The sequence below is a fragment of the Equus przewalskii genome, chromosome 8, assembly GCF_037783145.1.
Source record: "Equus przewalskii isolate Varuska chromosome 8, EquPr2, whole genome shotgun sequence".
Classification (NCBI taxonomy): Eukaryota; Metazoa; Chordata; class Mammalia; order Perissodactyla; family Equidae; genus Equus; species Equus przewalskii.
The window spans coordinates 60718697-60734660 of record NC_091838.1 but is presented as its reverse complement, the minus strand read 5'-3'; the positions used below and the strand labels follow the sequence as shown (position 1 = coordinate 60734660).

Below are 15964 nucleotides of genomic sequence, written 5' to 3'. Positions count from 1 at the left end.
TCTTTTTTTTAATGAGATAGATTCATTCTGAGCCAAGATCTGTTGCTAATCTTCCTCTTTTTTTGCTTGAGGAAGATTGTCCCTGAGCTAACCTATGTGCCAGTCTTCCTCTACGTTGTATGAGGGTCACCACCACAGCATGGCTTGATGAGCAGTGTAGGTCTGTGCCTGGGATCTGAACCGGTGAACCTGGGCTGCTGAAGCAGAGTGCACTGGACTTAACCGCTGTGCCATGGGACTGGCCCCATGTAGCATCTTTTAAATTAGTTTGGCTTAATGTAGCCAGAAATTCTAGGAATTTTTAAATAATGAAGAGTTTATTCAGAGGACCACTGAACATATACCATCTGCAAAATATCTGTGTATTTCTTAATATTTCTCTGCTGCTTTATGACTCTACATATTAAATCCAGCATCTGGAACATCCCCAGAGCTGTGGTGGTTCATTCCTTGGGTTGTTAAGCAGATATTCACTGACTGGACGTTCTGAGTAGGAATATGGGGATACAGAGGTGTGTGAGCTTTGGTTTTGATCTTCAGGCAATTGCAATCTAACTGTAGAGTAAGACACATACAAGATTTTAATAAAAGGCAATGTGGAAAAACTCCTCAGAGGAAGACAAAGTTTCAAAGTAGCTCAGAGGATGCTAGGTTTACTCATGGGTTGAGTCATTTGGGAAGTCTTTAAGGATGAGAAGAGAATCTTGAGAAATGAAGGGAGAGTTCCCTAAACTTCTTTGGAGTTTTCATGTTAATGCTGATAAAATGAAATGCATGTAATAGGTTAGAGGAAAGTCCAGACTAATGTAGTTTCACAATGACTAAACTTCATCCTTGGGTAATGTTTCTTATGCTAGAGATCAAAATAACCTATTTTTTTCCTCTGGGGACATGGTGTTATGTTGAAGATCTCAGTTATCATTGAGAGAATGACGCATGTGAGACAATATGCCACAGTCTTTCAGGAACTAATTCTTGAACAAGGTAGTAACATTGCATCAGCTACCAAACAGCATACATGAAAGAGTCAACATAGACAAGAGCTAAAATACTCTCATTGTGCCCTCCATATTATTTTATGTCAGTTGACTTGTCTGTGCTTCAGGTTCTTATTCTGTGAAGTGGTGGTGGAAGTATGTACTTCGTGTGTCTGTTGTGAGATAATATATATAAATGGCTTAGCACTAAAGAATATTGAAAGATGGTCTCCAAACAATGAAATAAAAAAGATGAATTACTGTTTTGGGATTATGCTTGACAATGTCATGTTTGTGGTTTTAACTTATAAAGCTGTTAGTGTTGATTCCCAGAGGTGGGTAATATTGTGTGTGCTTTAATAGAGAAAATGATATTGCTCATTATGGAGAATTCATTTGGGAAGGTTTTATCCGGGCTCAGTGTATATGCTGAGAGCTCATTCCAAGCTAATGCCTATCTTGAAGTTATTTTTGACCCTGGCTTCATGATTCTTGCTAGTTAAGGTGTGGTCTGGAGACAAACAGCGGTATCTGGAACTTTGTAAGAAATTGAGAACATTGTGTCCCACCCCAGACTTCCAGAATCAGAATCTGAATTTTAGCAAGATTCCCAGGTGATTCCTATGCGTGTTATAGTATGAGAAGCACTGCTCTAGATGTTATTATAGATGATTGAAAAGCTTGTATTCTCCAAGTTTTGAAAGTAGAATGATGTTGTCTTTTTTATGTATTTTCTGTCATTTATTTAAGACTGGTATTACAGGGAGAAAGAAATCTTTCAGGTCACTAGAGTACTATGTAGCAAATGGCCTTCGCTCTTCACCTAGTGGCGTTCAATGGCCTGAAAGATTCATCAGTTGAGCAGTTTACTGCTTAATTGTCAAGCTTTACTCTGTTTTCATGAATAGTAATGTACCCAGAATCTTAAGATTCTATTCAACAACGATAGGGCATTACCTGTGTTTTATTAAAGTCATGGTGGGTGGAGGATGTCTACAAGTGTGTTCATTAAGTTGTTAGAACCATGGTCTATTTACTAACGTAGTTTGTCGATACTGGTCTCTGCATTGGTGTCGCCTGAGGACCTTGTTAAAAATTCAGATTCTGAGGTTATGCCCAGGAGATTCTGATTTAGTAGGGCCAGGGAGAGGCCTTGGAATCTTTATTGCTAAGAAACGCCTTCTGTTGTAGCACTGCGCACAACCTGTTTTGCAAACCATCACTGTAGTCAGTCTCTTTTCTGTCATTTAAAAGACCTTTTCTATCCCCTTGTATTTTCATTTTCCGTATTATCAGTAATTTCATTAATTTTTGTATGAAGTTAAAAATTTAGGTGGGAAGGCTAGAAAAATAGAACATTGCTCTGGGAGGTAGAAACCTCTATTCTTGACTTGATATAGACTAAGTGGACAAGTCCTGATTCCTCCATTTTATTATCTGTAAAATGGGCTTTATGCTTCAGTGGAAAGTGAGATCATATATGAGTGAATGCTTTGAACTCTTCAAAAGAAAAGGTGTGTGAGATGAGCTTGTTATCACAACCTTATTTTAATATGCTTCCTGTTAAAATGTATTTTCCTTTTCAACGTAAACCTGGTTCTCACTGAAAACTTACTTCTGTAATATCTGTCTTCTTTTCGCTTTACACCTGTCCCCACCATTCTCTGCATTCAGCTGGTTCTCCAGCATCGATGTCAGGGGAGGTTTTGCCTAGGTCCATGAGATCCAGAGCTGTTCTGTGGGGCAGATCAGAGCAGTTCTTGCTGAGACCTGTAAGGAGTTAGGGAGTTGTCCATTGGAACAGGAACTTGAAACTAGAAAACCTGGAAGTCCCAGACATGTTGTCTCAGACTGTGGTACTTGGTGATGAATTTATTGTCTGGGCAGGGGCCCAGGTCCTTGTATCTTTAGGAGGAAGTACCAGTTGAATAATGGGTAAGGATTGGATGTGTTCATTTTTCTTTTAATGAAGGGATGAGCTGGCTCAGGACCTTTCTAGATTGTGGAATAAGTAGATATCAAAGGCACAAAATCTTAATTACTTAGATATATTATGGCTCTAAGACACCTCACAAGGCATCCCCACCTCCCAAGACTTTCATAAAACACAGGTAATGCCCTTCCTATCTTTGTTTTTCAGAATCTTAAGATTCTGGGTACGCTACTATTAATGAAAAGAGAGTAAAGCTTGACAATTAAGCAGTAAACTGCTCGACTGCTCAATCTTTCAGACCATTGAATGCCACTAGGTCAGGCAGAAAAGACATAGAATATATTTTACCTGGCAATGTCTTAAAGCAAAGGATCTTCTAGGAAAATAAACTTGGTTTTAAGATTGATATATGTCATGTTTAAGGTACATGGGATAATGAAAAAAAATGGTATCAAAATACCAGTTTGTCAGTTTAAACTCCTTTGCTCAAAGAGTACAGGATGCAGATTCAAACAGAAGAAAGGGACTTTATTTACTTTTGTGATTTATACTGGTTAGCCCTTACTTACTTACTTACTGCGAGTGTTATTTACTTAATATGCACAAGAACACTATCAAGTGGCACTGTTATTTTCATTTTGCAGATCAGAAAATTGAGGCAGATTCAGTAAGTTATCCAAAGTCACATATATACTAAAATAAGAGAGCCAAGATTGAAACTCAGGCATTCTGCTTCTGGAGTCTACACCCTTAAATGAACTAAATTGATTCTCCAATAAGAACTGCTAGTTTGCTGTTTGAAAATAATTTTGTTGTGTGGTGCTCTAGAATCTTCTATTTCTTCTCTGGTATGTTAATCATCTTTCTTTCTTGAAATAACAGTACCGTAATTCTTTGGGGCTTTTGTACTGGAGCCACCAATTTTGGTAGAAGTAGCAGTGGCAATCGATAGTGTTAATTTACAGGCAAGGAGCCCATCACGGATTTCAAGCAGAGATCCCACCAGCTCAGTGAAACTAAAGTTGCTGCCACAGTGGGCAGTGAGCAAATTAGAATTGTCTTGGGGTGAAGGTCAATCAGAACTTGCGAATGTGCTTCCTGAAGTTTGTTAGTTTATTTTTAATTTTCATGACTCAATAGATTATGCAATATGTCTTCCCTAGGGTATTTCCTAGGTATGGTTTGAACTGTAACCATCCTGATAAATCCATTTTTGCATGCTCGAGCTTTGTAAGCGTAACAGTTTTTTGGTGCAATTTTGAGTTTAGGAGTTTATCTCCCGTTGGATCATACTTTAATGTAGTTTTGGTAAAAAGCTGCTTTGGATGAGGTTCCCAGAGGTTCTAGGTCTTAGATTTTAAGTCTTATCTATTGTCCTTGGTGATCTTAATCCTGTTTTGGGGTTTTTTGGCCTTGACTTTAGTGGCAAGATTCTTATTTTTGGTCATGGACATTCTCTGCTTAAAGGTTAGTTTTTTTTTCACTTGAGAAAATTCATTTTAGTATCATATTTTTATGGTCAATTCGTTATCAAATTATTTATTATTTATTATATTACTTTTGTTTTATCTTTACTACTTAAAAAATAAATAAAAATAAGAGAAAAGGTTGAAAACAATCTTCTGTGAAAAGTAAAAGTTAAATATCCACATTTATTCAACCAGATGTAAGCTCTTAATGGTAAAATAATTGTGTACCACATCAAGTACTCTCAACAAATATTGACAGATTTTGTTACATGTCTTAATTCCTTTGAATTTTCCTTCCATAAAATAGTAGTGTTACTTGGATTTTCAGCCATCAGACTGGTGTCATAAGGGAATGAAGTTATTGAATACAGAAACTATTACAACTGAAAGTGATTAAAACATACATTTGACTTATAAGCTCTGCTTATCACCTTTCACTTGCTTACCTTAACCTTTGAAGATATCCACCTCCTTAGCGTGGTGTATAAAGCTCTACATGAGCCCTCCAGCTTGTTGATTGATATCCTTCCTCTTATTTATTCCTCTAAAGCAGCAATGGCCTCTTTTCACCATCTCAGACTTACAGAATATACTTCCTTTCCTTTCCTCCTCTTCCAACAAGGATAGCTCCTGGGGGCCGACCCCATGGCCGAGTGGTTAAGTTTGCACGCTCCGCTACGGCGGCCCAGGGTTTCGCTGGTTCGGATCCTGGGTGCGGACATGGCGCTACTCATCAGGCTACATTGAGGTGGCGTCCCACATGGCACAACTAAAAGGACCCACAACTACAAAAATATATACAACTATGTACTGGGGGGATTTGGGGAGAAAAAGCAGAAAGAAAAAAAAAGATTGGCAACAGTTGTTAGCTCAGGTGCCAATCTTAAAAAAAAAAAGATAGCTCCTTTTCATCCTTTGGTTTTATATATCTCCCTCCGAAAGACCTTCCTTACTACCTTAAGCAGGCTTTCTACTCATTACCATCCTGTCCATTTCATTCTTAGCACACATCACTCTTTGTTCTTACGTAGTTATTTATAGTCTGATGTGAAGCTTGTTCCTGACTAGACTCTAAACACCAGGTGGACAAGGACTACGTGTCTTTTATTCACCAATGTGTACCCAGTGTCTGGCACAGTAATATTGTGATGGTTATCTACAATTATATATCTGAGTACCTATTTTGCCATAGCTTTAAGTAGTAGCTCTCAAAACTTATTTTGCTATTTTATTTTAAGCTGGTAACTCATAACACATTATATCAGTGGCATAGCAAGTGTTTCACATGGTATTTATTGAGAGAGCCGTACAAGGTTTTTATAGTTAAAGAAAGTATGCCTTATTCCAAGTCATTTGTGTACCTTTCCGGTATGCCTTTTAGGATACAGTGCCCCTGTTCTTCTTTGTTAATCAAACATTTGTCCTAATTTAACAGTTACTGTTCTGTCTTTCAGAAGATGCTATGAAATTCAACAATAAAATCTCCTTGTTTTATGTATTTTAAAAAGAATACACACGCGCATAAACACATTCACACACACTCTTTTAATGAATATATTTGTATAGTACCTATCACACTGCTTGACACCCAACAGACACTCAATTTGTTGAATGTTCATAAGTCCTTACAGATAGATAGAATTTGTTTTAAAAGATCTTGAGTTTCTAATACATCTTATTTACTAGATTCTGTAAATCAGCCCACTGTATTTCATTGACTCAATAGATTTAAATTTTGATGGAAAAGAACGTTGCAATCAGCTAGTATTTATTTTAATATATGTAAAAGCTGTGTAAAGCACTTCAACACTAGAAATGTATATATATTTGTAGTAAAAAAAATTTTAAATAAACAGAAAATGAAAAGTCCATTGATGGAATTAGATGTAAAAAATATATGAATATCTTCTTAAATAATATAGAATTGATGATTATCCAGTCATGGTAAAATGAGCAGAGTAGGTCTTTCAATAATAAGCAAACCAACCAGTGAATCCTCTGGAGTGTATGCACATAAGTGTGTGTGTGTGTGTGTGTGTCTACGTACTTGTTTTTACTAATATAACAAAAGAGAACATCACATTCTTTATATAGAACTTAAAATTCTAGTTAATTACATTCCAGTTTCTGGATGTTAAGAGTATTGTATTTCATTCTACCTGTTACATTACATGAGATAAAATTCAGGTGCTTAAAGAGTATTCTTTTAAAAAGCCCTTCAGAATGCTAGATTTCCATTGACTGTTTTCTTCTTCCCCAGGAGAGCACACAGCTGCTACAAATGCCGTCAATGCAGTTTTACAGCTGCCGATACTCAGTCACTACTGGAGCACTTCAACACTGTTCACTGCCAGGAACAGGACATCACTACAGCCAATGGCGAAGAGGACGGTCAGGCCATGTCCACCATCAAGGAGGAGCCCAAAATTGACCTCAAGGTCTACAGTCTGCTCAATCCAGACTCTAAATTGGGAGAGCCAGTTTCCGAGAGTGTGGTGAAGAGGGAGAAGCTAGAAGATAAGGACGGGCTAAAAGAAAAAGTTTGGACTGAAAGTTCAAGTGATGACCTTCGCAACATGACTTGGAGAGGGGCAGACATCCTACGGGGCAGTCCATCATATACTCAAGCAAGCTTGGGGCTTCTGACGCCTGTGTCCGGCACCCAAGAGCAGACAAAGACCATGAGGGATAGCCCCAATGTAGAAGCTGCCCATCTGGCACGACCTATTTATGGCTTGGCTGTGGAGACCAAGGGATTCCTGCAGGGGGTGCCAGCTGGCGGAGAGAAGTCCGGGGCCCTCACCCAGCAGTATCCTGCATCGGGAGAAAACAAGTCTAAGGATGAATCGCAGTCTCTGTTACGGGTAGGAAGGTTTAATTTTTAAATAATTTCTCTATCTTGAAGGGAAAAGAGGGGAACACATATTCTCTTCATTTAGTTCATGTCTTACCAAGTGACACCGAACGATCTCTGTCAGTCTGGAGATTTATATTTATAAGGCCAAAGTGGTGGAAAGGAGCCTCATGTGTGTTTGTGTGTGCGGTCCACACACTTGATGCAGTAGTTGGCAGTCACTTGTTTGTCATTGCTCTTAGCTCTTGAGTGGTGGTTAATCGTTCCTGGTAATTGTGCCAAACAACGAGGCCACATTTGGAGAAGGGAAGTTCAGCATCTTACAAGGATGCACCCTCTGTTACATTCAAATAACTAAATGACTTTTAAATTTTAAGGTGGTGTGACACAGTATATGGTTAATAAGGAAATTAGCAGAGATTTAAATCACTAAGAAGGCAAAGCCTTTGGTGAGATGTTAATACAGAAAGGTAGTGTTTTTTAAAACTCACAATATAATTATGTACAAATGACAGTGCTTGTTGTTTAGTTGCCAAGAAGAGGGGAAAAATGAAGTTAGACCTAAGTGGGAATGGTGTGAAAAGCATTCAAAGAGAACCATGCATTTTACATTTTCTGCTCTTTTATGGAGAAAGACATAGTCCCAGGTAGAAAAACCAAACCAAACCTCTGAGTAAGATAAGATCCTCGATGGCTGTCTTCATGCTATGTAGAAGTATTTTAGATTTTGAAAATTCCTGAGCTCCCAGTAAGTGATGGTTGCTATTTGCCTAAGGCACCACTGCTTCAACATTTCACCTTGTCTCTGAGAAAGTTTTGAGCTTTCTGGATGATTTTAAAGCTTTGTCCGTGCCTAGAAGGTAGGATCTGAAACCAGCTAACCTTTACAGAAGAGCCAGTTAGGAAATAGAGTTCGGCCAGCCCAAGGCTGTGACCTGGTGGTCAGAGACCCCTGAGGTCTCTCTGGATGTATTCTCGGGAGAAAAATTGCTCTTTCCAAAGTCGGCTTGGCTCCTCTGCTCTCCTTTCCTGCAGTTTCTTTGAAGCCTATCTGTGCTTATCAGGTATTCTCTAGTGGAGTTGAGAAACACCCCTTAGAGGGGCACACTTAATTATAAAAGCTGTTACCTTTCCATCTGCAGTTGTGCCCCTGAGCGAAGGGAAGGGCTTGAATGCAGAAGAGGTGATGCCCCCTGTGGTCTGAGAAACCAAGAATCCTTCCCATAGGGAAGGAGCAAGTTTATTATCAGTAACTTTGGAAAGTACCCTTCAAGAGGCTGTTCAATTCAGGGAGCTTCTTTTAGATAAATATATAAGGAGCTGCATTCTTATCATCGTAAATGCTCATTATTTTCTTAGCACATCAGGACTCCTCTGGTCTCAAGTGGCTCTAATATTTTCTGATTATAAGCAGGAATGACATGTCCCAGGTTTGTTAAATTTCATATTGCATCTGGAGAGTGTAGTATAATTGGGTGCCTCACATCTGTTTCACTAGAGTTCCCCACCCTTTTGTCCCACTTAAAATTTTCATTCGATATCAGATTGTTTTTTCTCTTTTAGACTTTCTGGAAAATTACCTTTTCTGCCACCATTTGTATACACTAAGAATTTGGAATGATAAATAATTTATTACACAGTGAAGTCTAAAACCTGGGCATGATAGTTATATTTTTTGAGCAGGCTGGGATGATAATTTTCTAAAACATTGTTTTTCTCAATTCCTCCACTTCCTTAATTCCCTGACTTCAAGTTTCTGTTTCATCATTTCAACTGTCTTTTCAGTTCCTCCACGTTAGCTGCTGAGGTAGGAAATCTTCAGCCGGGGACCGCTTAACCGTGTTCTACAAATGAACAGTCAAATTCCTAACCATGGCATTTGTGATCCTGAAAGACTATCCTCTACTGAATTTTGAGAGCTTACAAAATTAAAAAAAATCTACGTCTATAAGATAAATAACTAAATATATACCTATATTAAAGAGTCTTGGGTCTTCTGTGATTTTAGTAAAATTTGAATCTTTAAAAAATTTACATTTTCATTGTATTTGAATCATGCTGTTGGAAATCACCAGTTTTACTGGATATTTGGAATAGGAAGTGTAACTAATTTATTGTGAAATATTTAGTGTATTAACTGAATTAAAAATTTTTCATGTACGCATGTCTTTTTAAGACACCTGATCAGCTTTTGAAGACATCTAAGAGAATTAAGCAGAGCCCATTCTGATTGTAAATTTGTCAGGAATGCTACTTTGGTGGTGGAAATTGGTATTGCTGAGTTGTCAGAGCAAATACACGCTTCTCACTTCAACCCTCTGCCATCAGGAAGGGAAAACCCAGCATTAGTTGTAGAGGTCTAGTTGGTAGTCAAGGTGTCCTGTAAAGATTTGTAAATATAAAATAGAAACATGCAAATGTAATTTACATGTTTTGAATGAAAATACAGTTGTCTGTAAATATATACCTACAGGATGTAATCCTATTTGAGTTTAAATAGTAGAGTGGAACTTGAAATTACCTTGTCGTTTGGCATGTTTATTTAGAATTAGCCATTTAAAAAATAGAAAATAAGTTTTAAAAGTGATTTTTTTTTATTACATAGTACACACAATATAGCATTAATAAAGCAAGTATATTTGTAAATACATTTATATGTATAGTTTCTAATACTAAAAATAAAAACTTGAGTATCAGCTTTGTCTACTGTACAGAACTAAGTATGGAAAATTTGTCTAGCAGAAAATGTTAATTTAAAACAGTTCAATACTATACTGGTAAATAATGGAAACATTTTTAAAGAGTAGGCTGAATGGAGTTAGGGTCATGTCACAAAGCACGTAATTATCATGTCGCTTTCAGAATATTGATCTTCCTGATAATGTTTTTAAGTGGTTTTAGTTATGAAATTTTGCTGTACTCAAAGTGAGGAAGGAAATATAAGAATCACAGAGAAGAGCTAAAATTTCAAAATATTCTCTTCCTTAGTTTTCTTCATTTCTTTTTTTTTTTGTTTTGCATAGGTCAGGGTTTGGCTTTTAGTTTTGTGTTCAATAACAGATCATTTATGTATATTTTCATTTACTGAATGTCTTTATATTTTTCCCTTGATACTGGTATGGAATTGATCTTGTTATAAAAAATTTTAAATTGTGTATGTGACCTTTGTTGACCATTGTGCTTTGAGTATGGCAAGGGGCACATTAACATAAGCTTTATCTTGTAAATTGCTTTATGAAAATTAGATTTTTGTTTTGTGTTACCTACACAATATTTCTATAAAATCGGTGGGTTTTTCCTTCTATGAGTAGGAAGAAATATTAAAGCCTTTAAACTCTGCTAGAAATAGTTCAAGTTTATATGAAACTTTGTTACTCTTTTAAAACTTTTAGACTAGATCTTATAAAACATGAATAAGCCCCTGAAAATGTTTTGAAAATGCCATGTTTTCGTTTAAACTTAAAATTTGGCTCTGTGGAGATGTTAGCATATTTCACATTGCCTGTGCTGTGCTAAAAGCAAAAGTTAATTGGTTTTATATATTCAAATAGTTGTTTCTTTTCTATTCAAATAGATGTTTTTAACTAAACAGTGTAGTGTAGTGTGAATTCAGCACAGTCACGGTGTACCCTTTTCTGACCGACTTCTACAATGTATATTTACCTGAAGGTATTTATTTTGTAGATAGACTCTTATGCAGATGCAACTGTATGAGTCTTATTACTTCCTAGATAAGAAATTCTGGATTTCATCCTTGTAATTGACTTTTTAGATCAGATTTTATAGCATAGCAAACTTTGTCTTTTAACTGATATCACATTAGTAGGATCGAAACGTCTGTCATTAAATTTCACAATGACTTTGCCAATATCAAATGCATTTTTCATTTAACGAAATGCAGAAATATAAGCAGGTTTAGTTGGTGAATCTGTAGCGGGCGTTTATGGCAAATCAACATTCAGGTAAACTTCTCCATGTCATTTGTGAGAACAGAATGTCACAGATAACGCATAAGTTCTAATTCTTCCATAGGTTCAAACGCCATCGTTAGAAGCCCCCTTTCTTCGTGCATCTAGGGGAAAAATAAATCTCTTTGAGACTGGTTTTAGTTTCCAGTGTAAATTTATTTAGGGAAGTTTGTCTGTTTTAACATGTACATTTTGCACCGCTTAGTTTGGCAGAGATGTTCAGCCATGGGTCGTGGGAGTTGAGTTCCAAGTTCTGGGAGTGTGTTCCAAGTTGAACCACTGACTGTCAAAAGGAAGGGCCTCCCAGGATCTCCGTTCATCTCTCTCTCAGAGAGGATCAGAATGCCTGCCGTCCTCACAGGAGTGCTGTGCCGCTTAGTTAATTAACGTTTGTCAGGCCGTTTCAGATCGTCTGATTCAGGGTTCTAGATAAGCGCAAAGTAGTACGATTATTTGTTCGACTTGTAAATGTGATACCAAGACAGTTACAAAGCAGATGTTATTTCCCCCTTTCTTCAGCAGTGTTAAATTTATAGTTTAAAGATTGTTGATACCGGACAGGCTATTGAGATGCAAAAATGTTCTTTTGGGGACAGTCCATTGGCAGCCAAACAGACGTTCAAACAAGCGACAGTGTTGAATGCCTTTACAACCACTGACAGAAGATGGCAGGAACTTTTTTAACTAAACATGATCTCGAGTGAAAAGTCTGATATTTGTTATTTTGCTTCATGTTTAATGGAAATAAAAGCAGTCTTTGAATTACCATATGGGTAGTATTGACAGCATAATGTTTATGTCCATAACTGTTTTCCTCACCCTTTTTGAATCTTTTACTCACGCGTGTATATCAAATACCAGAGAGAACAGACTATACCAGGAAAAATGGGAATTATATACCTCCCTAATAGCTGGTTATGAAACAGTTGTTTTTAGGCCATGTTGATAAAGTTTCTTTTTAGGTAGCTGTTGATATTCGATTTGCCTAAGAATAAAATATTAAAAATGATTTACTATATCCAGAGATAAACAGTCTTTGTACATCTCTGTGCTTCTGCCCTGTATAAATGCATTTCTGTCGTCACCTATTAGAAAAGGGTATGACAAATGAAAATATATTGTAGATTTATTTTAAAAATACAATGTGTTCATTGACTTAGTTTTGTGTAATAGTGAACATGACCATTTTAATTTTTTTATTAAATAAAATCTAGGTAGCTTTTTTTCCCCTGTATTGCTAATTCATCTTTTACATTGTTGACCATTTTTCACAGTAAATCACAACTAAAAGCAATTTGATACATATAAGTTTGTTTTGATTGAGTTGACCAATGGGATTTTCTGTTATTCTTATTTCTTTTTTATAAGTCAGCACCATTGACTGAAGTATTTTTTAAAAGAGTCTTTTTCTTCTTTTTTGTAACCTGGGCTTTTTGTGAAGTCTGGCGTTGTTCTGCTGGCCCAGGTTTCTAAGGCATGGGAAGCAGATGTATCTTTTAGTGAACTGGGCTGTAAGTTTGCAGTCGCTGTGAAATGGTATCCTTCAGCACAGTATCTGTTAATTATTTCCTGTATAACTATCTTTCGCTTGGCTTCCTTTTTTCACAGGCTGCATGAGTCAGGAGATAACAGGGCCCCAAAAGGAACCCATTGTTGAGCGATCTTAGATGTTGGAAGTAAAGAGTATACAGAAGGTGGCCCAAGTTTCAGGAGCACAGATGCAGAATGATTCAAAAGTGTGTTAGCCATGAGCTACGCAGCCTTGATGCGAATCTAGTATTTTTCTGGCAAAGTCAAGTCTGATGGATGATTTTAACAGAAGTGTTGATTACGTAAAATGCCAGGAAAATTTTTATCTTGGATTTTTGTGTATTTTGTTCTTTGCTCCCACCAAAAAAGTAAATATTGTTTCCATTGTCCTATTCTTTTACTCTCCTTCCCTTTGACTCTGTTAGAGAACTTTGACTAAGTATTTATAGACAAGGACATTGTTTACTAGAATGTTCTACCAGTTAACGCAAGGAGACTTGGCAAGTGGGATGCTGCTGCGGCTGGTTGTGTTGGTAGTTTAGGGAGACGCAGATCGATTCAGTAAAGTTTGAAGAACCTGTTTCTTGTATTTCAGCGAAGTAACATTCTTATTTATAGATGTTTATAATTAACTGTAATTTACAGATAAAACAAAACCAGGAATAAAGCAACTTTATTTTGGAAAAAACGCCACAATATTTCATCTTAAGGTGTTTTTTTTATGTTGTTATTCATGATGAGGAGTAAGGAAAAGGAATCTTACTTTTGTTTTTTAACTACAGGACATTTGTGATGAGATAAATTGAGTGTTTGCTATCATTATTCATGTCCGAATGATTAAATAGCTCTCACACATCATAACTTGCCTCTTTAAAAAGATAGTTTCTCGATTTAGAAGATTTAATTTGCACATATTAGTTATTAAAGGGATGAACCATTTCAGCCCCTGGAAATTTACATATCTGTAACATCATAATTAACCAGAAAAAGCTAAGGATATGTAGATATTTCTTAAAAGGCAAAATGTACTTTATAATTTTACTGACATTTAAAAAAGATGAGTAGTGATTATGAGACAGACTTTTATGAGAATTTGGATACCAATAGAAAGATTCTTAAAATAGATTTTTGATAACAAATAGTATTTTGTTTGAATAAAGTGATAAGATCCATGACAGTGTGATTTATTAAATTGCATTTGCTTATAGTGTTACACATTTTGTTTGCAATTTGGTACTCAAGACTTAGATTAAATCATGAAAAAAAGGTCTTGGTAGACAGATATGCCATAAAATAGTGTGTTCTCAGAAAGTTAACTTTTTGTGTTTAGCTACTCATGTACTGGGCAGCATGAGAGTACCTCACAGCTGTCCAATTTGAATTCTTGATGAGGAAGATAAAACCTGACGAAACTGCTTTAGAACAATTGCACGTGAAAGCGTTAGAAAATAAAGTGTTTGGTTAAAATAGATGGATGTTTATAATTGATTGCCAAGTAACTTAGCATTTCAGTTTCCAGGATTAAAAGTTCACTGCCTTTCCATTAATTTATTACTGGATTAATTCCTTTCATCCTCACCAAAACCCTTTGAGGTTGAAGCTATTATTATTATCCCTTTTATTTTGATGAGGAAACTGAGGCAGAGAGATTAATTAATTTGTCCAAGGTCACAGTGCTTGTAATGGCAGAGATGCATTTCTGACACTGGCAATTTGACTTCAGAGTCCATGCTCTTAATCTTTGCACGGCCTTCTTTGACTTTTGACGTTTGTTAATAATCATGTTTGGATGACTTTCTATAATTTCAGAATAATTTGTTTCATCTAAACATGTGCTTTTTATATGTTTTATGGACAAAACAAAAAAGTCACTTTTTGAAAATTATGTGAGTGATACATGTTTATTGAAAAAGAGGTAGGTAATGCAGAACACTGCAAAGAAACTGAAGACCACTGATAAATTCTAACCCACCATTACTTTTCTATTCATATTTTGGCATCTAACTTATTATTTGTATGCATCCAAATGTGTGTTTTGTTCAAATATAAGATCATGTGCCTTACTCTTTTATAATCTTCTTTTTTTATTTAACAATATATTGTGGACATCTTTTCCCATCAATAAATATAACCCACAATATTTGTTTCAGTGCCTCCATGTTATACGATGAAATAGCTGTATTATAATATGTTTAGCAAATCCCCTATTGATGAACATTTGGACGACTTCCAATTTTTAGTTATAAAGAAACTTTGATGAACTTCCTTGTACATATTATTTTATTGTTTTGTCGTTTCTTAGGGTAATTTCTTATAATATAATTCCAGTTATTTAGTTAAGAAAATATGTGACAGATAACAAATGATATTCAGTGTCCAAGTCACTGTCATCTAAAAGAGTCAAAATAGATTTGCTCATAAATAATAAACTTGGAGACTAATATCCTAGAAATTTTTAATTGAGGGTTAACTGTTAAAGTAGAAGTTGACATTTAATGATGAATGCAGATAATTAAGGAAAAAGCAGATGATAATCTTTAAGAGCTCTTTCTTTTCACGTATATGGACTATAACAGATGCCAAATAGCCATATATGTGGTATGATATACTTACCTTATATTGTATGTGCTGCATTTTTTATTTTGTAGAGAAATTTGTTTTTAAGCAGGACCCATTTTCTTTGAGTCATGTGTCTTAAGTGAAAGCAGTCAACTCAGATAGCCTTGCCTTCTTCTTTTTTTTTTCTTTTGGTTAGGAAGATTGGTTTATCTTGAGCTAACATCTGTGGCCAATCTTCCTCATTTTTTTTCCTCCCTAAAGCCGCCGTACATAGTTGTATATCCTAGCTGTAGGTCATTCTAGTCTTCCATGTGGGATCCCTCCACAGCATGGCTTGATGAGTGGTGTGTTGGTCTGCACCCAGATCCTACTGGTCAACCCCAGCTGCCAAAGTGAAACGCATGAACTTAACCACTCAGCCACAGGGCCAGCCCCTAGCCGTGCCTTTTTCAGGGGAGAAATTTCATTTCCCTTGTTTTCATTTTGCTCCATGGACAATGTTCCTGCTACCTTCATAATTTCTCAACCCGATTTTAAAGTTTTTCCCTTCCTTGGGTGAGTATTGGATTTGGTGGGTAATGGTTGTGGACTTTGAGGGAGTATGAGAGAGAAGAACTTGATTTTTTTCTTTAAAATATGGGATTTAATGGTCTTTATTTTTTTGTTGTTGCTGC

The 15964-nt window shown here is 36.2% G+C and overlaps 1 protein-coding gene across 17 annotated transcripts in view; it reads left to right on the top strand.

The window, feature by feature from the left end:
* The window catches only part of TRPS1 (transcriptional repressor GATA binding 1), a 248830-nt gene that overhangs the window by 71609 nt on the left and 161257 nt on the right, over positions 1-15964 (top strand). For all 17 annotated transcript variants that reach the window (XM_008538782.2, XM_070630888.1, XM_070630879.1 and 14 more), the window contains one exon: positions 6640-7243. In XM_008538782.2, the coding sequence (XP_008537004.2) occupies positions 6640-7243 (604 nt within the window). The remainder of the gene's footprint in view (positions 1-6639; positions 7244-15964) is intronic.